At 45.9% G+C, this 23,283-nt stretch overlaps 1 protein-coding gene across 3 annotated transcripts in view; it reads right to left on the bottom strand.

Annotated features, from left to right (window-relative positions):
- The window catches only part of Dennd2b (DENN domain containing 2B), a 100,816-nt gene that overhangs the window by 15,953 nt on the left and 61,580 nt on the right, over positions 1-23,283 (bottom strand). For all 3 annotated transcript variants that reach the window (XM_026409585.2, XM_026409587.2, XM_026409586.2), the window contains exons 3-11: positions 17,177-18,436; positions 13,761-13,897; positions 9,801-9,872; positions 5,944-6,095; positions 4,272-4,487; positions 3,316-3,412; positions 2,648-2,692; positions 1,525-1,709; positions 83-192 (exon numbers count right to left, since the gene is read on the bottom strand). In XM_026409585.2, the coding sequence (XP_026265370.2) occupies positions 83-192; positions 1,525-1,709; positions 2,648-2,692; positions 3,316-3,412; positions 4,272-4,487; positions 5,944-6,095; positions 9,801-9,872; positions 13,761-13,897; positions 17,177-18,436 (2,274 nt within the window). The remainder of the gene's footprint in view (positions 1-82; positions 193-1,524; positions 1,710-2,647; positions 2,693-3,315; positions 3,413-4,271; positions 4,488-5,943; positions 6,096-9,800; positions 9,873-13,760; positions 13,898-17,176; positions 18,437-23,283) is intronic.

Here is a 23,283-nt window from a genome sequence, read left to right as displayed (position 1 = left end):
TGAGACTAGGACAGGGCTTAACTGTCCAGGGCTATGTGGGGAAAAAAGAGTCTATCTCCAATCATTCCAGGATGGGACTCACCTGCTATATTCTGACACAGGAATCCAGTCCTTGGCATCTGGGAAACAAAACTGGGGAATGGCTTTAAGCCTTTCCTCTGCCTCCCGCATCTGCTTAGTGGGTCGGTCCAGCTGCAGGAAAAGAAGAAAAAGGGGAGAAGACACCAAGAGATGACAAGGAATCTGGGGGTAGGGGCAGAGGGCAGCTGAGAAGCATCTTCTTCTCGGACAGCTCTAGAGGCCACCCTACCAACTAACAAGCTTTTTGGCAACACTTGTCCTGATCCTAATTCTTACAGAGGTCTGAGTGTGAACTGAAATATCATTCATTCATTCATTCATTCAATCAGTCAGTCAACAAATGCCAACAGAGTGCCTTGCATGTGGCATCTGATAGCATGCCCATATGCTGGGCAAAGTGGACAAGGTCCCTGACCCTGTGCATTCTGGTATATGCACTACAAAGGAAACAAGCAGAGTAATATGTGAAAGAGAAATGGGCAAGAAGAAGGGCCACATCAGTGCATCTGGAAAGACCTTGGAAGAGGGGCCACTTGAGCAGAGTCCATAGCCATATGAACAGCTGGAGAAAGACAGGCAGAGGCAAGGGCAGAGAAAAAGGGCTTTCTCTTCTCAAAGGAACAAATGAGACCAGGCTGGCTGATGATGAGTAGAGGAGAAGTGGTAAGAGATAAGGTAGGTGGAGAGGTGGGGAGTAACTGGAAGTGGGCCCATTTTCTTTTTGGGGCAATAAGACACTCTAAAATTGTAAAGTTCTATGAATATATTAAAGAACACTAAACTAATATGTGGAAACTAAAGCATAATTAAAGGAAAGAAGACAGTGGGGGGAGGGGTCTGATATCATAAAGATATGGAGAAGGATCAGTGGAGTAGAAGTAAGAGGGAGGAAGGAAGTGACAGGGAAAGAAATATGGAACAAATCTAACAGAATCATGTTATATACACACATGAACATACCAAAGGGACTATATCCTATAAGTAAAAAGTATCAACCAAAGTTAAATTAATAAACTGTGAAAGGAAGATCAGCAGAATGGAGGAGAGAGAAAAGGGGGAGGGCTTAGGAGGGGGAACAGGGATTGAAATCAAGTTCCATGTATGTATGTCAAAAGGAACCCAGATACTATGTATAAATATAATGCTCTAAATTAAAAAACAAAAACAAAGAAAGAACACTGAATTGAAAACTATAGAGTGGTTGGGGGAGAAGGGCAGGTAGGAAGAGTAGCTGGGGGCATTCCTCAGCCCTCATCCTCTGAATAAGCACTGGCCCAAACCCACCCCAAAGCCCTGTCTTCCCTCCTGGATATGAGGAGGCAGGCACAGGGCTGTGGTGACTGATGGAGCACTACAACAGAAACAGGCTCTCTTCTTCCCAGATGGGCCAGGACAGGAGACAGCAGGCAGGGAGGTAGGGCAGACAAGGGGAGATGGCCTCACCTTGGGAAACTGGTAGGAGACTTCAGGGAGGTAGGTGTTTCGGGATGGCTTCTTCTTGAGGGATACTACCACAAAGTATTCAAAGAGCTCCCGCTCCTGCCACTCAAGCAGCTCCAGCTCCAAGGTCCGATAGCTGGGTGCACGCTTCAGCATCGACTGGATGTGGACCAGACGCTGTGTGTGGGCTGGGAGCAGGTCACACATCAGGGAAAAAGCAGGCTGGCCACTCACAGACCTCCCATCAGCTCCTCTACTCCTGACTCTGGCTCCATCTGTGGATCACCTCTAAGTGCATCAGCCTTGTCTGACATCCTCCCTTAGCTAAGTGAGATGTGGCAGGAACAAGGCATCGACATCTGCACAAAGACTCTGCCCTACCACAGGAAGCCACCAGCCTGGATCTTCCTAGAACCTCTGAAGACTGATCTGGGGTCAATAGGACTACCAAGGTTAGGCAAGCCCTGAGACATATCATTGGCACCTACCCTTTGGTCCTTCTTAGTACAGAAGGCATGGACCAGAATGTATGAACATCCACAAGGGTCTCATCCTTTGTTGCTTGGGCTGCCCCTAAGTCCAAAGTCCACATGCCTGGGAAACCCATGGAGGAAGGGTAGAAGGAGCAAGTTTCCATGTACTTTAATTATTCTGGGAGGTCTAGGCAGGGTTTTCCAGTAGAGAAAGCACAGAGTTGTAGCAGTCTCTTCTCTAGAGACTGGGGAGATGAGTGGTCTCGGGGCCTCCAGAGGACCAGTTTCCTCAGTCTCTGGTACAATTCTTGCAACCAGAAGAGGTACTTGTAATCTGAACCCATCTCTGACACTAGATTTACATTTACCAAGCAAATGTAGTGCCCAATTCCCATGGATAATGGCTTAGGAAAGTATGCTTAGAGCCATAAGTACTAAATTTGGCAAAGGGAGATCAACTTTTTGAATTAACATCACAGGGCTGAACTATAAGAGTAGACTTCCCTACAACTTCCTGCTCTGGTGGCCTAGCAGCTTGCCTACCTGTTGCCTTTCCACACCAGTTTCTTTAGGGACATTGGAACCACCCTTGCAGAGGAAGGGAAGACTAACTGCTGTTGCAGCCAGAGGTGGGAAGTGATGTCATGCCTTACCTTTGAACCTGTCGTCAGAGTCGCTCTCACTCTCACTATTCTCATCTGGAAAAGTAACAGCAGGAGTGCAAGTTTGCTGAGCCACTGCCTCACAGCAAGTTTCTGGTGCCCCCAACCCCACAATTTTTCTATGATGGATAAATCTGTATCTAGTCTAGGCTGCTGTGGGCCCATGGGCAGGCATCTGTGGGCAGAAGTTCAGTGACCTGGGGCCAGGGTCCCTCAGACTTCAGTTCATTGGTGCTATTCTATATACAAACACCTAACAAGCCTGGTCTCAGGGAAGCTAAAGGCCCAACTTAGAGGATGAGCCAGCAGAGAGGCCTACAGGCTTGGAACATAAGGGCCCTGCCTCTAGCAGGCCAAGATTTGAAATGGAAAACAGACCACAGTGTTCAGTGAAGTCTGGCCTTTCCTTTTGCTATGAGCAGATTCCCACACCCACCTCCCTACACAGAGCCTCAAGCCTGAAGGAACCCATCCCAGGGCTGACTTCCGTCTCTTGCTCTCCTTCTCTAGACATTTCCTGGCAGGACTACCCTCCCTGGAGGCCGAAGGACCCCACAACTGGCCTGCAGAAAGGCAAACTAAAGGAAGCCCACATTTCTCTCCATTCATAATGTCCAAGGGCCCCAGATAGTTGAACCAGCTCAGACACCAAGGCCTACCTCTCAGTGATGCTGTCTCAAGGCTGGACATAGAGAGCTTTTTTAACCTCTTCTTTCCCCTCTTGGCATTGTAGATGGAGTTAATTCTTTGGACAAGCTGGATGAGAAAATCAGAGAAGGTAAGGTAACCCTGACACCAGCTGCCCTAACTTCCAAGAATGGATTAGGAGCCCATCCTTTCCCTTACTGGTACAAGCTTTCTACACCCAACCCACTTGGCCCAGCAATGGTCTTCCTACTGAAATGATCTCAAGTGGGAACTCACCAGCCATGCCTGGTAGCTCTCCATCTACTCTGTCCCCTAGGAGTGGTCTTCTTCCCCAAGACAAGGACACTAAACTTAGCTCCCCAGAGGAAGGAACTGTGATCAAACTAGACAGGATGGGAGCTCCTGGGTCCCAAGAGTCATTGAACCAACTGAGACAAAGAGCTCCTCAGATGCAAAAACAGGAACAAGGATTCTAGCCTTTCCCCTCTGGAGCATAACCTGGGGCCCTGACAGGAAGAAGTTAAATTCCCAATATACCCAAGCATTGTTTGCAGGCTAAAAATACCATTTGGCTAAATCCTGCTGCTGTGGGCTGGGGACTTAGGACTAACTGCCATGTGTGCAAATCATTGCTGAAAACTCTACAATTTCTAGTGTTATAAAAAGGAAGGCCCGTGTTTGAATTCTTAGGTCCCTGAAACCCTAGAACTGTTTTGGTGTACACAGAGACCCTCAAATTCACACATCACACTCACTAATGGGGAGCTAGCTTTTTCTTCTGATATCTGAGCACCAAGAAGCAGTTAATGCATCCTTATTGAAAAGAAAAGGAAATTAATATGGTGAAAAAGGGCAGTGCAAGGACCCATAATTTACTTAAAAGGAAATGAGAAAGCAGCCCAGATTAAGGAAGGAAGGCAGCCTCCCTGCCTAGACCCATGCCTCCTCTCTCCCCATTGGGGGATACCTTGGGAATGCGGCGAGCCCTGCGGCTGGAGAGCAGCTCACTTGTGGTGCTGAGGCTGTCCTCGTTGAGGCTGGAGGGTGAAGATGGCAGGCTCAACTGAGCCAGCAGCAGCATGTCGTCATGGCTATGCCTCTTGGGTAATCGTGGCAGCCGGTGGCTCTTCCTTTCTGACCAGTTCCCACTGCGCAGGGACTGGCTACTGGGTTTCAGGGAGAGCTGACATGGGGAAAAGGATGTGGGAGAGAGGCTTGTCACAAATACCTTGGCCAGGTCATCTGTTGAACCTGGGCACTGAAGCCCTGGGCTGGCATCTATGGCTCCCTGAAGCCCATCCCGGAATTTCCATCTACCACAGCTTTCGCTTTTAAGACTTCATTGCCAACTGGCTAGTTCAGGAATAGATTAGATACTTAACTTGACCAAAGGAAGCCTCACTTCTTTTGCCAGAAATAAAAAAAAGCAGAGGCTAAGAAAACTGCACTTTCACCTGAGTGGAAAGAGAAGGCACATCAGGAATTCTCTGGGTACCTTATGAGCGTTGGGACAAAGATTACTGAGTCTGAATAATGGAGCCAGTCCCCAAAGTTTATCCTAACAGAGACCATAAACTACATGCCAGCTTGCTCTGCTGGATGATCCTGGCAGCCTGGCAATGCTCACTTCTTCCAGGGACAGCAGAAGGGCTCTGGGATCTATATTCAATGGACTACGTCACCACAAATATACCCTTCCAGTATGAGGTACCTTATTGGCAGTGGATCTTACATACTGCTAGGAAGGCAGGCACCCCCTGAAGACTCCCATAGTTGTCTCGATCTGGAGTTGCCTCTCCTCACTCTTCAGTAAATCCTCCTTCCTCCACAGCTCACAATCACCTCTCCCCACCCAATCAGTCTGGCACTACACATTAAATAATAGCCTATTTGAACAGAGCACATTAGAAGGGTATATCTTTTATTAAAAATAATCATATGACTCCAAAGCCAGAAGAAACCATTTATATATTCTCTGGTCAATATTATAAAATATTCAGGTCTCTCCATTTGCACAGAATAAGTTACTAGACAGGTCAGAGAAAGCCTCTCCCTCTCCTGAATCTCCTGTTTCCTGTCCAACAAGACTAAAATGAGTTTATGTCTAAGGACCTCCTTTGATTTTTTTTTTTTTTACCTTTCCTCTCATTCTGCCCTCCTTCAGTCCATTCTTCAAGATTCATTCTTACTTCCTCCAATAGAGATGACTCTAGTGAATATCAGGTTCTCCAAATCTGGTTTGGGGCCTATACCTGGCCCCCACATGCCAGCACTGAGATAATTTCTGAGTTGCAGAATACCAGAACTCCAATCAGGGCCCTTCTTTCTGTTTCCCACAGAAGGGGAGGATAAATACTAAGACAGGAGATCTCAGGGGTTCCTGGCTTAGTTTTGCAGCTCAGAGGTCAGGCAGTAAGAGAAAGAAGGTAGGAGAGGATTCCCCTAAGAGGATAATTCAATTTTCCACAGGGATTTCAATATGGCAGAAGTCCCTGAGTGCTGAGCTCTTTCCTGAGGTAGTCTTCTCTGCCAAGTGAGGGGGAAAGTCTGAGTGAGAGCTAGGCTTACACCTTGAGAGAACAGGCCTTCAATGTGGCCCTCACAACTGTCTCTACAGGCCTGTGTTGGGGCTGCATTACCTGCATGGGTGGGCTGTTGTACTTCCTGTCCTGAGGACTCCACATCCTGTGCAGAGAGTCCAAGGAGTTCTCAGACAGTTGCTGAGATTTTCTTCCAGCTCTTCGGCTCTTTAAGTCCACATCCTCATATGGATTCTCCTTGGGCAGCTCTCCTGCAGAGGAAGAAAAGTTAAAGAAGGGGGAGAAGGGAAGAAGGAAACACACAGAGTTACACACACACACAAATAAACAAGTAGAATTCCTGTGAACCAAAGAGAATGGTTTCTGCCTGGTCCCTTTGGCTCATGAGTCACACAGCTGTCTGTCTGCAGTGGGAAGGCTACAAACAGATCCTGGCTTCAAGTCCAGAAGCTGAGCACCGGCACCCCCACCTCCAGTTCAGCTCAGCTCAGCCTTGTCCGGCCTCTGCTTTATGAATTCAGGGATTGCACAAGACTGGCTCAGCTACTCCTGCCTGTGCCCAGCAAGAGGACAAAACCAGCATCAGGAGTCTGTCCCTGGCTCCAGTCTCTCTCTGTTGGTAAATCCCCATCCCACCCCTGACCCAGGGATATGTACCTCTTGGTAGGAAAGGCTTTCAGAAATCACACAACTGCAACTCTTGGTGGGTCTCCATGGAACCCAGTTTTGGGGGTGGTCATGCAGGAACTCAAAGAACCTAGTCTAGGGAACAGGGCTTTGCCAGGCTTCCCTCTTACTTATTACACTGTTCAACAATTCTTTTAGGGGAAGGATGTTGTCTGAGGCAACCCCAGAACCAGAACAATGATTATCAAGTAGTAAGTGCTCAGTAATTATTTGTTCAATGGATCTCTCTGATCACGGGTCAGTCTATTTCCTCTACTGCAGATCTCAGCAAAAAGAACTATCATCACTCCCTTCTTGGCACAAAATATCCTGCTGTGACACACGGAGGTGTGAAGGCTTGGAAGGACTCTGGGCCAGAGAGTGGGGGTGGGAGAGTTTCTGCTTCTCAGAACCAGTTTCTAAAACCCTGGCAATAGCACCATATTGACACTACTAGAAAATTTCAAAAAAGTCCAAAACATAGTCCCTGCTTTTGAAGAGCATAAGATTTTGAGACATTCTTTGTCATAGCTAGAACCTCCTGCCCCTTCCAACACATGCCTAAAATTTTCTAGAATACCATGAGTCAGGTTAGACATGGCTTAATTCCAGCAATAGAATCATAGTAGGGACAGCCCTTTGCCCTTGTCTTTCTGTATCTTCTCCCCAGTCCCAACAGCACTGTTTGGGACTTGGGACCTAGCATTATTTGGGTACCAGTGACAAGAATAGGCTTTGCTGAGGTTAGTACATCTGGTGAAGCTGGGCTCACTTCAACATCAGCAGCAGGATTTAGCCTGGGTGACTACTGAGTCCCACGCTGTCCTGTGACTTACAACCCAGAGCAGCTCAGACTGCACTCCTCTGGCAGCAAGCAGAAAAACTATAAGACTGGAAACAAAGACTGCTGGGAATGCAAGCACTCCCAGACAGACCATAAGAGAAAAACCAACCCCTATATTCTTAGAAAGTCCTCAAACAGATGAGGTTCCTTCAAATTGTGGCATACTTATTAACATCACGAAAAACCACAGTGAATTCAGGAAGTACTTTACACAGGTGGAGGTGTGAAGTGAAAATTGCAGTCACAACTAATGAGACTACAGTGGGAACAACACAAATCTCTATAAACTTATGAGCCAAGGATGGGTCAAGGAAAGATTCAGAACTGGATTAAGTGATTCCCAATACCAAGCAGGGTCCCCAGCAATGGAGCAAATCTTTTCCTGTAACACTCATGCTTTTGAAATGACTTGTCTCCATTCCAGAGCCCTGACTAAGCAAAGCCAGCCCACTAGCTCTGCTTCAAGAAGCCAAATATCAAACCAAGCATCCCCTGCATGATTTCTTCAGCCCACTCCACTGTGGGGATGCTTTAGGAGGAGTCAGGGTGGACTTTCTACTTCTTGGACCCTCTCCAACATATATCCTGTAAAGTTGAGGTGGTAAAGGGGATTAAGAATAGAATTCCAGAACACATTCTTCCCAATTCCATAAAATGTTCAGAACCAGAGCATCAGTGTCCAGATCAGGGCAGATTTGTTCCAAGTTTATCAAATCCAAATTGCCTTGGATACATGACCAGTCAGAATCCTTATCATCATTTCAACCCATCGGAAGACCTGTCTCAATCTGTTTTGATCAGAGTTTCTCTAAGCTAATGACATTTTGGGTTGCTAGACTGACCTGTCCATTTGTAGGAAGTTTAGTTGTCACAACCCTGGCCTCTATCAATTAGCTGACATTAGTATCCCTCAGATGTAACAACCAAAAATACTGACACTGCCAAATGACACCTGTGGGCAGACAGGTGAATGGATAGATGGAAGGAAGAGAGGAAGAGGAGAGATGGATGAAATTGCCCCCCATTGACAACCATTGCTTCAGAAAGATATTTCTAAACTTCCTAATAGCTTCTGAGCACCATGCCATGAGTCCCAAGACTAACCCTCTTTTCCTTCATCTTTCCCCTCCTTTTCTTCTCCCTCCCCTTCCTTTTCTTCCAGAGTAAGAGCTTTGAAATGTGATAAAAAATCTAAAGTTCCAAGAACAAGATGTAGGACGCTGAGGCCCTGAAGTAATATACTATTTATGCATATCTGTGATATTTTTAGGGAAGATAGTTGGAAATATCAGGTTCTCCACACTACTACTGTCTCTAGAAACTTGATTACAGGAAGGTCTAAAATGTTCACTCCTCCTACCCAGCCCTAATGCCAGTCTCTTTCTTTTCTAATGTAACCTATGCCCTTATCACTTCTCCAGGAAATAAATGCTGCCCCAGACCAAGCCCTTCCTCCCCACCCTCAGTTAGGTTCCTTAGCAGCCCTAGTCCATCTGTGACCCCCAACTTTACAGATTATCCCTGACTACATAACAGATTCTCTGTCATCTCTCCAGACAGGAAGGATGCCCCAGGGATGTGGGTGTGCAAAGAATAAGCAGACCCTGAGTCCCAGAGCCACTAAACTGAATTTGCTGAGACCAAGTAAACATCAAAGCAAAGAGTGGGAAATGGCAATCAGAAAGTCCTACAGGGAAACAACTACAGGATGGCTGGAGAAGCCAGAGCTGAGTGGAGAAGCATGGGATGATTTAGCAGGCATGGACAGGAAACAGGAAACGTGACAGACAGCAAGACTTCTACCTGGGTTCTTGCCCACATGGCCTGCAAAGGACAGTTCATACTGAGCTTGGAGAGGGATAAAGAGGTAGGCTGTCTTCTCGGGAGGCCTGGCCCTTATCAAGCTCAGCTGGAGAGGCCAGAGGTCTCAAACTTTCCCAGCTTTGCTAATGAAATAGGCGACAAGGGCATGACCACAATTTCTGTTTTGCACTCTTCTAAAAGGGACTTGTTACAGCCCAATCTTAGCACATTGATCCTCTTGAAGGAAGAACCCAGCCCCACCAGGCCCTGTCCCTACTCCCACTCCTCCCCATAGCTCCTTGGGTTATTAAACGCACGTGCAACACCCACCCCCTCCCCCTATCCCCCAACTGGAAGAACCAGTTAGGGAGTGTGTGTATATGCACAGAATCTGAGAATTTCTCCAAAGTCCAAGCTTCCTGGACCATACCCATTGCTAGGGCCTTGGTCTGCAGCTTCCTTCCCCAACCTTCCTCTTTTTTTCCAAGTGGCTGTTTCTCCTGGGTCTCCACCTCTCCCCCTCCTTCTAACAGTAGAGAAAGGATGAGGCCAGGGGCCCAACTCCCTGGGGCCAGCTTGTTACCCACCCTCCAAGCCTTGACACCAATTCCCAACAGCCCCAGCACCTTTCCCTGGGCTGCACCTCTTGGCTGCTTTGCTTCCTGCTGCAACCTCCATCCTGGTAGGTGCCCTCTGTTCCTTACTCTTGCCCAGCCTGGAGGTGAATGAGAGAAGAAGGCAGAGAGAGTGTAGGCTCAAAAGGCTTTGCAGTACAGGCTGACTGGCCCTGTCCCCAGCTTGCATCCCACTAAAGTTCCTGGAAACTCTCCCTCAGCCCTAGCTAGCTGATGGGAGTGGGAATCTCTGCAGGAATGCAGCCCAGGCTCCTTGGTTGGGCGCCGAGGCCACTCCACATAACTCCCTAACAAGCTGCTTCCTTGGGTGAATTCTTCAGTGTCAGGCTCAGAATGCAAATGATTTTAAGACTTTGCAGAACAGCAGCATCTTACAAGGGCAGATATCAAATTAGATGGGCAAGAATTAAACAGCCCCAGGAAGCAGCACGGCAGCAACTTTCTTTTTGAATCTTTCTATTATAAGTTAGCAGGCAAAACCTCAGATATCCTACCCCATTTCCCCAGGCATAATGCCTGGTGTGGGTTCAAGGCCAGTGGATTCCCCAAGGCCCTTCATTCAAGTTCACTGCACACAGTGAAGACTCTGGGCCAACAAGTCCTCAACCTCCTAACAGACTAGGGAACTACAGTCCAATCATCTGTACCCAAGATGGAGATTTAGCATGGGTTCTTTCTGCCTTCCTTTCAGCATGAGCATCACATGCCTGAAACAAAGCTCCACTTGTTCCTGTGGGTTTGTCCCTGTGGACAAGCGACACACAAGAGCTGAATAATCCAGCCAGAGTCAGAAATAACCTTAAATCCACAAAGTATAGTCTGGTGGGACAATCCAGAGGGCTCCCAGAAAGTCGGAGCCACTGGTCAAACTGGGGTTAAAAAGTGAAATCTGACATTCAGAGTTCAATAACAAGAGACCCCCTGAATCCTTTAGGGGGGCCCCAAATTCTTTGAACTCTCTCCAGGGAGGGAGAAAAGGATAAATCAACCAGTATCTAATAGGAAGAGAATATTCTCCCTTGTATTTCCCTCTATCCTCCCTGGTGAGGTTCTAGAAAATTCAGACTGGGCTGCTGTGGGGGAAAAATATGTTCTAACTGCAGACTCTCAAGACCACTTCCACCCCAACCCACAAAACCTAAATACCAAAAACAGGTGCCTGGATCACTTTCCTGCCCTATTTCCTGCAGCCTCCCCCTTTCAGTTTTCTCCTGTTCTCTACACAATGCTCCAGTGATCCAGAAGCTAGGTGAGCAGTTAAGGAAGATCCCCCAACCCCAACTTTACCCTGTATATTCCTTACCCCTCGCTCTACCTCATTCATTCAAGAAGCAACCAGCTGCTCCTATGTTTTCTTGCCACCACATGGAACATCCCAACGTGGAAGGAAGTCTCTCTGAGTGAACAGAAGAGGCCCAGACACTTGACTCCTCTCTGTGCTCCTTCTAACTAGACCTAAAGCAGCCCAGGAAACAGTTCTGTTGTCTGGTGCCTCCAAAACTTTTTCCTAGACCCTTCCCCTAAATAACCAGCAGAGTCCTGGATCATGAACTCTGGACAGGGAAAAACAGTTGAAGCTATCTATCCCCTTCTCTTATTTCCATTCAGTTGCTAAAGAACATATCCCCACCTGGATAATGTTCTTGGGCAGCAATATAAGGGTTCCAATTCTTGTCAGAGAACAGTGAGGACTACAGTTTTCTAGGGCTGGGTATGCTGGGGAGATAACAGAAAACTCCAGCCTCTCTGACCACTGTGGCAACAGCCAAAGTAGATGTTCTCAAGAGCCCTGGGCAGCAGTGATATTACAATTTGAGTGTAAACTCAAAAGGCTTTGCAGTACAGGCTGACTGTCCCTGTCCCTAGCTTGCATTCCACTGAAGTCCCCAGAAGCTTTCCCTCAGCCCCAGGGCAAAGATGAACTGGAGCTAGGGGAAGGGGCTGTATGAAGTAGAGTTGGGATTGGGACATCTTCCTTAATAGTTCATCTCATTTCTGAATCTTTGGCTCTGATCCCCATAGCCCTACCTTAGCTCTGGGTGATCATGGGTACAAAGCTGTCACTTCCCCCAAAGAAAGGGAAAAGTCCTCCCTCCCAAAACTGTTCAGTTGTTTTAGGGCTCTCACTCCTACAGTCTTCCTACTATGGTCCAGTACTGCATGGCTACATACTATATGCATCATTCCTGGATAATCTGGGTCGGAGCACGGCTGCTAATCTCCCCAGAAATGCTAGTCTAGCAAGATGTAAGGAGAAAACTATGAAAGTGATGGCTCTGATCAAATGACCAACTAAATGGTCATCTCTTCACAAGATTCTCATATTCTGAAAATTTGGAGGATTCACTCTTTCTCTAATGTGTAAATTCTAAGACTATGCTCTCCAGTTTCCAAACCAAAGACATGGTGGTGCATGCCTGTAATCCCAGTGACTCCAAGGCTGAGGCAAGAGGATTGTAAGTTCAAAGCCAGTCTCAGCATCTTAGCAAGACCCTCAACAATTAGTGAGACCCTATCTCGAAAAAAAAATGTTTAAAAAAGGACTGGGGATGGAGTTCAGTGGTAAAAGTGTCCCTGACTTCCATCCCTAGTCAAAAAGAAAAAGAAAAAAAGGTTCTGAGGGCAGAAGCAAGCAAGCACACAGCACACCACTTACCTCCCCTTCACTGACCTACACTAAGACACACACTTTATTTAAGCAGAATCAAAGCCCCCCACTGAAGAGGATGAGATCAGAATTAAAATGAATGCCAAAAATGAACTCAACTCAGCTTAGACCATCTATTTTTTGTTGACCTTTGCACTCAAGTTTGCCAACACCATGTTCTTCCACTTGTTGGAAACAATTTTCCATGGAGTATTGCATTTCTGCCCTTCTTCTGAGCAAAGGACAGTTCTGGACTATATTTTCCAGGATGTTTAAACAGCCTTGGAAAATGGAGATATTTTTCTCTCTTCTGAGGAGAGAGAGATTTATTTCCTGATCAGGAATGGTAATGTTTCCTTGTAGGCAAAGGTTGGCAGGTTTTCTGGTAGCCCCTGAGAAGACTAGGCTTTACCAAGACTAGGCTCTCGGGTTTTTCAGCTGGGACACAGTATGGAGCTTCTACATGGGCCTCCGCTATACTGCCACATAGGACTTGTGAGCAAGGGGGCCCAGGGGAACAGTAAGCTCATGCTGCCTGCTGTGTCATAAATAATAAAGTACTTTATCTATAACCTAAAAGTCTGATGTCTTCTAAAAGCATCTATGAATCTAGGGCTATGAAATTTGTTAGCTTATACTAAAAACAATGTCTGTGCCCCCTGAAAATGCATATGGTGAAACCTAATCCCTAATTAGCACTGGTAGGTGGGGTCTTTAGGAGGTAATTAGGTCAAGAGGACAGAAACTTCATGAATGGGATTTGTGACCTTATAAAAGGGACGCCAGAGAACTCCCCTACCCCTTCAGTCACATGGGAGATGACAGATGTCTTTGAATCAGGAAGCAGGCCCTCACCAGACACCGAATCTGCCAGTGTCTTATTCTTAGCTCATATAATTCTAACAAAAACCTTAAAAAGTATTATTACTGTTACTATTTTTATGGTGGTTCATATCACATCATGATCACTTTATAAGAGAAAAACAGAGCCCCCACAACAGTTAAGTGATTTACTTAAGGACACACAGCTAAGAAGAGTGCCTGTTGGGTTCTCATGTCTCAAAAGTAAAAGAAAGGAATGATTCATTTTTCCCTTCATGTGATCTCAAAGGCCTTTTGGATTTCAGTTCACTCTAGGGTTAGGCTTTAGTCACTCAGCTGCTCTATCTTGCTAAGGTACTTCCTCTGATGCCCATTTCAAGAAGGCATTCTCCAAGACAAGAACACATCTGCCCACAGGCAAACCTGTGAGGATCTCCTGTTTCCTATTCTTTTGCATACCCCAGAGATGGCCCAGCCCACCACATCTTCCACTGCTTACCCACAATATCTTCATAGGCATTCTCTTCTAAAGTGCTTTTGGATCCAAACTTGGGTTGGCTCTCAGTACCATTCTCAGTGGGAGAAGAGGGGTATAGGGACTGGAGACTGGATGCATCCTCAAACTCAAAGGATTTTCTGTGAATAATAAGAGCAAAAGTCATTCCCACTGAGCCAGATCCCTGCTGCCTCGTTGGGAAATGGCCACAGACAACAAAAACTAGAGGCTCTCCTCAGAAAACCAGCTACCGAAAAAAAGCATTAAGGTGGATCCAAACTTTCCATGCAAATGAGAAGGTATGGTGTAAAGGGTCCCAGTGCGGGTGCCTGCAATATGCCTCATCCCTAATAACACCAACATCAGGTAATGGTTACCACAGCTTAAAAGCATGCTATGCATCACACAGAGGTAGGAGAGGCCCCTCTGAGGACCACTGATGATACAGGATATTTGGGATGAGGTCAGAGGAATGTAGCTCGGAGCACCAGGGAAGTCTGGAGAATAGATGACAGCTCATTTTTGGCAGGGAGGCCTCTAGACACTTCTCACATTTGTTTGTTGGTGTCAAGTACTGCATCAAATGCACCTTTATACATATTATCTCATTAACCTTCATAATTGTTCTGACAGGTACTGTGCCATTTTACAAATAAGGAGATTGGAGTGACTGGTTGGCATGAGCTGGTTTGTTGAAATAGCAAGGACTAAACTCTCAAAACAAATCAAACTCCTCTGAGGTAGAGCTAGGAGGACAATCTACAAACTTCTCTCCAGGTAGCTGCCTGTTCCTTTCCACCCCTAGGTTACTGTCCCTCTACTGTGGAATTTCAATCACTGCTTATCAGTCCCTAAGATGCCCTGAGCCCACAGCACTCCTTACGCCTCTCCCCTCATCTAAGTTGAGACCCCAGATGTATCCTGTCCCTCTTCAAGGCAAGTCCCAGCGGGCTCCTGAGGAGGAATCCCTCCCATGAACACCTCCCTCTTCCAATGACATCCTTTTCTCTCTTGTTTACCAAACAACTACTAAGAATCCTAGGAAGCAAATCAATGACTGAAAATGTCCTAAAGACCACATTGTGTTGTTGGCTGGCCTGGCCCCTCTTCCACACTCAACACAATAGAACCTTCTACACTGGCACTCTCTTCCTTTGCCCCTATGACGCACTGCCTCCCAGTTTTCAGCTACCTCTCTGGCAGTTATTTTTCAGGCTCTTGTGAAGGATACTCTTTCACTTGCCTTTTAAATGCCAGAATCTGTCAGAATTCTGTCTTCAGGACTCTTTCCCCACCCCCATCTGCACCTACTAGAGGTAAATATCCATGGGCCAACACACCCTATCTAACACTCATACCTTGATGACTCCCAAATTTCTGTGTCTGGATCAGAAATTCTTGACTAGTTAAATATCCAACAGCTGAGTGTAGTGGTTCCCAAATGCTGATGTAAGACCAAGTACCGCTGGCACATACAGCAGAAAAGCATCAATCTTAGGCAAGCAGTTCTCTCGAGTCCGTGAATGAGACACAAATCATGCTCTGTCAAGTTATCCTTGAGAATCTCCCAGAAAGGTACTATATTGAAGACCCTCACATATTGTCTCTCATTAAGACAAATATAGTCAGTTCTTCCTGATTTTTTTAAACAGATTTCTTTTTCTTTGGTCAAATACCAGCAGATCTGCATTTTTAAAAAATGAAAAAATAGGGGGGCTGGGGATATAGCTCAGTTGGTAAAGTGCTTGCCTTGGCCCTGGGTTCAATCCCCAGTACCACCAATAAATAAATAAATAAATAGATAGATAGATAAATAAATAAATATTTTAAAATTATTAAAAAGTATATAAGAATCACACCTGGCTAAGAGGTACAAACTTACCAGTTCATTCTCCTCAGAGGAATATGTTCACCTTGTGGTAAGACAAACAGAACAGCTTACACTTTTAAAACTGTTTCTCTTTTTTCCAAGAGCAAAGATTTCATTTGCTAAATTCTTATATGAAGTAACTCTATCATATAAAGTGTATGTGATATTTATGTATATATTACATATAAATGAACTCTCCTCTATTCCCTCTTGTTACCTAGTTAACTGCTTCTAATTTTAGGTTAGCAATTCTGTCTTGGAGGGGCTTCCCCTCACTCCCTAGTTTAAGTTACCTGCCTCTGGGTATTTACAGAGTCCTGTGCTGACATGGGTCATGGAACACCTCACAGTGTCTACAATTTATCTGTGCACTAGTCCATGAAGTCTGTGAATGGAAGAACCATGTTATTTGCTTCTGTGTATCTTTGACCAGCACAAGGCTTGGTGCACAGAAAGCTCTGGATGGGTGTTTGTAGAAATGGATGAATAAGGACAAAGCAAACAATCCTGGCAGGCTGGTAAAGAATTAAAGAGCAACTGAGTATTCTGGGGTGGGCCAAAACATGGGATTAACCTTAGCCATAGGGTGTTCTGGCTCAGGGGTCTGAACCTTTGTGATTCATCCTCTATACACATGGCAGGAAAATTTAACATGAGATGGGATATGGTGGATGAAGCCCAAGGTATGGGAACAGACTGAAGAATCCCCAAAAATGAAACAAACCTGAATGTCCATCTGTCTTTGAGCTAATTGAGAAAGGCAGTGGGGGGGAGGAGAAAAACTCTCCCAAAGGAAGCTGGCTCCCAACCTTCAGAGAACAGATGCCTGTCAATTTTAACCAACTCCAGCAGCTCCAGCTCCCAAGTCACTGTGGGCCCTGGTAGTCCAGGGTCAGAAAGGCTGACTGGGAAACCAATAAGAAACTGAGAATAGGTAGTTCTTGGACTTAGCCAAGAAGAAGGTGAAATGTTGTTTTTTTTTTTTTTTCACTCCTTTTTCCATTAGTTTCTCATCTTTTCCTCCTCCATCGGTCTTCCCTTTCAAGATCTAAGAACCCTCTCTTGAAACAGGCCCAGAGTTTCCATATGGCTAGGAGGCCCTCAGGAGAGAATGCAATATTCAGATAATGCTTCACTAGAAAAGTTTCCAGTGCTGGCACTTCAGGTAATAGTGAGGCTGAGACCCTACCAGTCTCCTCAAGGGACCACCTGCTTGACCTAAGAATATGATGGCTCTGATCTTCCCATGAAGGATTAAGGAGTTTCAGTTGGGCTCAGGAAATAGCCCAGCTCTACCCTAAAGGCCAAACCCAGCCAACATCTGCAATACATAGAAATGGGAAGAAGTATCTTCATCTTCCCACGCTCATGCACATATCCTATGAGAAAAGAGAAACAATCTCATTTTTCACTACAATCACCACCAAACTAATGGTTATTCAGTGCTTCAGAGTCTAGGAAGCACTCCACACTACAATCTGCTTTTGCATCCTTCATTTAAAAGAAAGCCACTATGTCCCACTATAAGACACAAGGAAGGGCATGTTACCTGCTCTGGGACTTGCGATGACCACGCATGTCCTTCTTCAGTCTCCGGGTGACTGGTGGGGCTGGGGTGGAGGGCAAGGGGGGTGGAGCAGCAGGTGTGGGCGAAGGAGGTAGACCATTGCTTGGCTTACTCTTGGGGTTCTTGTCAGCCTCATATTCAAAGGTGCGCTTGGGTTTGGGGACAGGGTTCACAGCGGGATCAGGGGAGCTCTTTGATGGCAGCAGCTGGGAGTTAGGATTATTTCCAGGGGTCCCTGGCTTCAAGGAACCACTGCCTTCCCTCTCCAGGGGCAGGCCTGCCTCCCCCCCAACTCCAGGCACTCCTGCTGCCCAGGTGCCAGCGCTCACACTCGCGCTCCCTGTTGGTTCCTCCAAGGTGTCCAAGGTTCCTGTCTTCCTTCTCCCACGATCTACACTGTAGCAGCTGCTGGGGAGCTGGGGGAGCCCCCGGCCTGGCTGCTCCTTCAGGGCCTGTTCAATTTTCTGGATCCGGCTCAGCACTGCTGAGCTTTCTTTCCTGCTGCCATGCCCCTTGAGGAAGGCACTGGGCTCACTCCGGCCTGGCCGCTTCTCCAGCCGGTATAAAGAGTCCCGGACAGGGAGTGTCTCTGCCTCTTCCTCGGTCTCAGGGTAGGAACACTCAGAAAAGGTCCTGCTCATCCTCCGGAGGCCCTTGAAATCAAAGGTCTTTTCTGAGCTGCAGGGGGATGGCACCACGCTGGGGCAGCCCACGCTGGGGCAGCCCTCACTGACTACCCACTCACCCCCAGAGGCCTCCCGCTTCTCTCCACAGAGGCTCATCCTGGGCGAAGTCTCTCGGCGACCTTCCCATGCTGAAATCTTCTCCCGGATGCCCAGGCTGTGGGCACGGGTGCCAGTGCGGGTCAGCAAGACACTCCGTGAGCCAAGTGCTGGCCCTAGGAATGGGGTGCTCTGGGCAAGGGGGAGGCAAGCAGCTACTCCCTCTACATCCTGGGCCACACACTGGACATTCTCCTTTTGGTTCTCTCTTTTGCACACTGAGGGGCTTCTGTCCAAATAATTGGAGCTAGTGGCCTTGATAGGACAGATGGGTGGAGAAGTATCTGGGGAAGGATCTTGAGGATCTCGGAGTGAAGAATCACAGCGGTGCCAGTCCTTGAGAAGCACTCGGGAGCTGGAATGAGGAGGGTACCTGCAGGCTGAGGTTTCACTATCACTGAGGGGATAGATGGGACTCCTTGGTGGGGACAGAACTGGAGGTGGAGAGACTGACTGAGACCTAGGAGCAAAGAAAGGTTAAAAAAAATTAGTGAGTAGATTAAAAACCAGAGGTATCATGTTTTATTCTTAGAGAACCCAGCATCTCTTTCCTATAGAACTCTCAAAGTCAAAAGCACTCTGTTCAAGCAATGCACCTTCAAGGACGTCCTCAAGGGGAGAAATAGCTCCTAAGCCACATCAAGCCAAACTCAATGGGCCTCTTTGCCCAACTTGCCCCCAGAGACCCCACATAATGTGAGGAGCAGAAGCCTGTTCTATGACAGACTAGAAATCCCAAGAATCTGTATCTGCCAACAAGAGGTCAGTGAGATCAGTGATACACTATTAAATGGCTAACAAATTTCTACAGTATAAATATTCCTACTATTCCTCAGCTACTAATGTGATACCATTAAATATAGGGTGAGAGGGCAGCATGTAGAGTGATCAATTCCTGTGATACCATTAAATATAGGGTGAAAGGGCAGCATGTAGAGTGATCAATTCCTGTGTGCAGCTTCAGCACACACTATTTCCTGAAGTAACCCAAATACATACTTTGATCTTTCCCTGAACTATTAATCCCCTCTCCCCCACACCTATGTTACTGAACACAAAATCCTACTTCCTCACTTGGGTCCTAACAGGAACTAGGATTCCCCAAGGGCCAGAACAAAGTTTAAAAAAAACCCTCAAGAAAGAGTCCTCTCTGCCCTCTCAATCAGGAGACCAATGGAGAAGGGACACAACTCCTTAGATAGCTCCATCCTACAAAAGTGGCATCACATCCAATAAGCCTCAGCTATCTTCCAGCTCCAAAATCCATATATAGACCTTAGCAAATACTAAAAACAGTTCTCAATGGTTTTACACATATTAACTTATTTAATCTTCATGTAAGTTTTATAAGGTTATTATTATGTGTTACTACTATTAACTTCATAGTACAAATCAAAGACACTAAGATATGTTAAATATCTCATCCAAGGTCACTTAGTTGGTAAGGGAAGACAGGACATAACCTTACACTACATTATGCTGCCTCTCTATAATGATTAAGCAGTAGCCTCTAACATCTTTTTTTTTTTTTTTTTTTTTTTTTTTAGTGCAAAACCAGAGACACTTAACCACTGAGCCACATTCCCAGCTTATTTTATTTTTTATTTTGAGACAGGGTCTTGCTAAATTGCTGAGGCTGGCCCCCAACTTGTGATCTTCCTGCCTCAATCTCCCAAGCCTCTGGGATGACAGATATGAACCAAGTAGCCTCTGTCATCTTTGTGAACCACTGGGTCTTCAAATATGGCTCAACAGAAACCCCTAGCACTGGGCACACACCAGGCTAGAATGCAGCATTTTTAAGTATCAGGGAATACTTTTGTCTTCCCTGCTAGATTATTTTTTCTAGGTCAAGGGACACATAGTCAGTATGTAGAAAGTGCTTAGCGAATGAACAAAAAAAGGAAAAGATAAAGGTAAATGAGCTTAATGAAGAGAACCATGAGCAAACTTCTACACGCATCTTTCTGTCTACTACAGAAATCATTGTCAAATTAAGGAACTCTTTCTGAATAGGTTTTGTTCAAAGATAGCAGGATTTGGCCAACACTGTACCTTGTAAAGACCTACCTGATCATAACACCATGGCTTTCAAAGCTGGACTCCAGAATGCCATGCTATCCACAAGACGGCAGCCAGCTGCTCCTGAGCCAAGCTGCTGTCACCGCTTGTTCATGTACAGAAAACTGGAGCTCGGGTGAGTTAGGCACTGGCCAAGAATTCCCTCTTGGGTCATAGCCTCTGGCTGCCCCCAATCAACAGGAAACCTCAACATGCTTAAGTTGTTTTTAAAAGGGCAAGTTAAACAAGAGCTATCCTACATGTATATGGGCACATATGAGAGAAATTCAGAGCCCAGCCAAGCCAATGCCAAAGAGACTGTCCAGTGAGGATATGTAAATACAGCAAGCCTTAGTCCCCACTACGGTTAACTGGAGCAGGACAGTACACCAGGCTCCAGCCTTAGGAGATCTGACACAAACTTTAGGTCTCATTTATTTTATGGAACCATAGATGTAAAATATGTAGGATTTGACAAACACTGCACCTTCCAAAGACCTACCTGATCATGACACCATGGCTTTCAAAGCTGGACTCCAGAGTGCCATGCCATCCAAAAGACAGCAGCCAGCTGCCCCTGAGCCAAGCTGCTGTCACTGCTTGCTCATGTATATCCATCAGTCCTAGCCAGGTGCAGTGGTGCATGCCTATAATCCCAGTGACTTGGGAGGCTAAAGCAGGAGGATCATGAGTTCAAAGCCGGCTTAAGCAACTCAACAAGGCCCTAAGCAACTTGGTGAGACCCTGCCTCAAAATTTATTTATTTTTTTAATGAGGGTAGGGCTGTGGATGTGGCTCAGTGGTTAAGTGCCTCTGGATTCAATCCCTAGTACAAAAAAAAAAAAAAAAATCTTCAGTCCATCCTCCTAAGCAAATGAGTGAAATGAGTGGTTACATTCCAAAAAAGGACTTGACTTTAGTTATTCTCATTTGGAGGTGAGATAAATTGTGTCCATCAGTCTGTTCCCAGGTTAGGGAAGAGTTCAGAAGAATCTGTCACCTAGAGCAGGGAGGCTTAAAAGAGACAGGTGTCAGGATGCTGGTTCTTTGTGACAATGAGTTTATAGGGCATATAGCACATGTTGGAATGAATGAGAGATTGTTCATTCTTGGGCTTCAGTTTCATTCTCTCTAATTGTTTCTTAGTCCTCAACTTGATATTGGAAATGAATGTAAGATAATTCTCCCCTTGCTGGGCAAGAGGAAATAGTGGCCAGCAGAATGGCAGTGCCTAGATCCAGGCAGTGTCAAGAAGCCAACCATCTGAGCAAACACTACTTTTATGTCTGGTCTCCACTCCACTACTGACAGAAAATCTAGCTTCCTTTCTTCAGAGCTCTAGGGACAGCTCCTTGATAACCTTCACTGAACATGGGAACAAAGGAAGATACCTATCACCCAGACCACAGTGTCAGCTGTACCAGCCTTGAGATGCACCTTGGCTCCTCACCCATCTGATCAATCTACATTGTGCACCAAGCACATTCTAGGTACCATTCTTGGTATTAAGGATCAGCAAAGAGTAAAAATATAAAGTCTCTTTTTCTATAGTTTACATTTTGGTAGACAAACACAGCATTGCTTCATTTTAGAGTGATTAGTCAGTAAGCAAAGCAATTCTGTCAGTTATGAGGCCAATAAAGAATAAAGGAGAGCTGGGTGTGGTGGTGTATGCCTATAATTCTAGCTACTCTGGAGGCTGAGACAGGAGAATAACAAGCTTAAGGACAGCAGGGGCAATACAGAGAGACCTTGTGAAAGAAGGAAAAGAAAGAAGGAAGAAATAAAAGAGAAAGAGATGGAGGGGAGATAGGGAAAGAAAGAAAAGGAAGGGAGAGAAGAAAGAGAGAGAGAAAGAAGGATAGGATGAGATTCATAGTGGGGATGAGTTTCTGCTTTATATAGGAAGATCGTGGAAGGCCCTTTGCCAGGGGAACATGTAAACATAACTGAAAGGAAGGAAGCAATGTGTTAACCCAGGGAAATAATGTTCAAGACAGACAGAGCATACAGGTTGAGACAATGGGATACTTACTGTATTCCAAGGGCAACAAGGAGGCCAGTGTGAAATAAGAGAAGAGCAGCGGGCTGGAGATTAGTCAGAGAGGCACCAAGGCCTCTCATGGAAGACACCAGGGGCCACTGATAAGACTTGGGCTTGTACTTAAAAGTAGAAGGAAGCTCCTAAAGGGATGTGGAAAGGAGTGGTGTGACCTGACTTCACATCAGAGAATGGTGTGTAGAGGTGTGAGGACGGAGGCTAATGAGAAGGCTACTGCAACAATCCAGACAAGGTCATTATGATGGCTCAGATTACAATGGTAGCAGTAGAGAGGGATCTATTTTGAGAGCTTGGTCAACAGGATTCTCTGATGAGCTAGATGAGGGGAGTGAGGGATGAAGTCAAGGATGACACAAGATTTTGGGCCTGAGCACTGGGTAAAATGGAATTCATATTATTCAATTCAATTTGGGAGTGATTAGTAATATACAGATATTTATTTTAGATTATCTGACCAGAGAAGGTCATCTAAAGTATAAACATAGCCAAAGAAGTCGAAGGACTGAATCCTGGGATTTCTTTCCAGTGTTTGAGGTCAGGATGAGGAGGAAACTAGCAAAGAAGGGCATTTGGTGAGGAAAGAGAAAAACCATGAAGAGTGATATCCTGAGAACTTCAAGAAATAGGGAGGGATTAACTGAGTCACATCTGCCAACAGTCATGTGAGAGAAAGTATGAGAAATGGTCATTTGATTTGGCAACATGGCAGTCACTGTGATCTTGATAAGAGAGGATATGGGAGATGTAGGAAGGAAAGCCTAACTGGAAGGAATTCAAGAAAATGGAAGGACAAGAAGTAGAAGAGGGAACAGAAATAGAAGTGGAGGAGAGTTCAGACAATTCAGTTTTCCTAAGAAAGGGAACAAGAAAATGAGATGGTAGTTGGAATGTGGAAGCATTTGGGTTAGGAGATATTACAGCATTTTTTAATGATATGCAATAAGACAGAACCACTGTCAGTACAGCACACAGAGGATACAAGTACAGGAGTAATGGTCGGTGGGCAGGGGGGAGGTAGGAACCCAATGCTCACCTAAAAGGGTTTGCCTTGACTGTATAGCATTCTCTTTGCCATCCACTTGACCCAGCTATCATCTCACATGGTCTCATCCCTGGGCTGTTCGGTGCTTCCTTGGCCCCTAGCTTTACTGGTGTTATGTACTGTCAACTCATTCATTAGAGGA

Source organism: Urocitellus parryii, chromosome 4 (genome assembly GCF_045843805.1).
Source record: "Urocitellus parryii isolate mUroPar1 chromosome 4, mUroPar1.hap1, whole genome shotgun sequence".
NCBI lineage: Eukaryota > Metazoa > Chordata > Mammalia > Rodentia > Sciuridae > Urocitellus > Urocitellus parryii.
The sequence above is the reverse complement of the archived record's forward strand: the minus strand, read 5'-3'. Positions and strand labels throughout refer to the sequence as shown.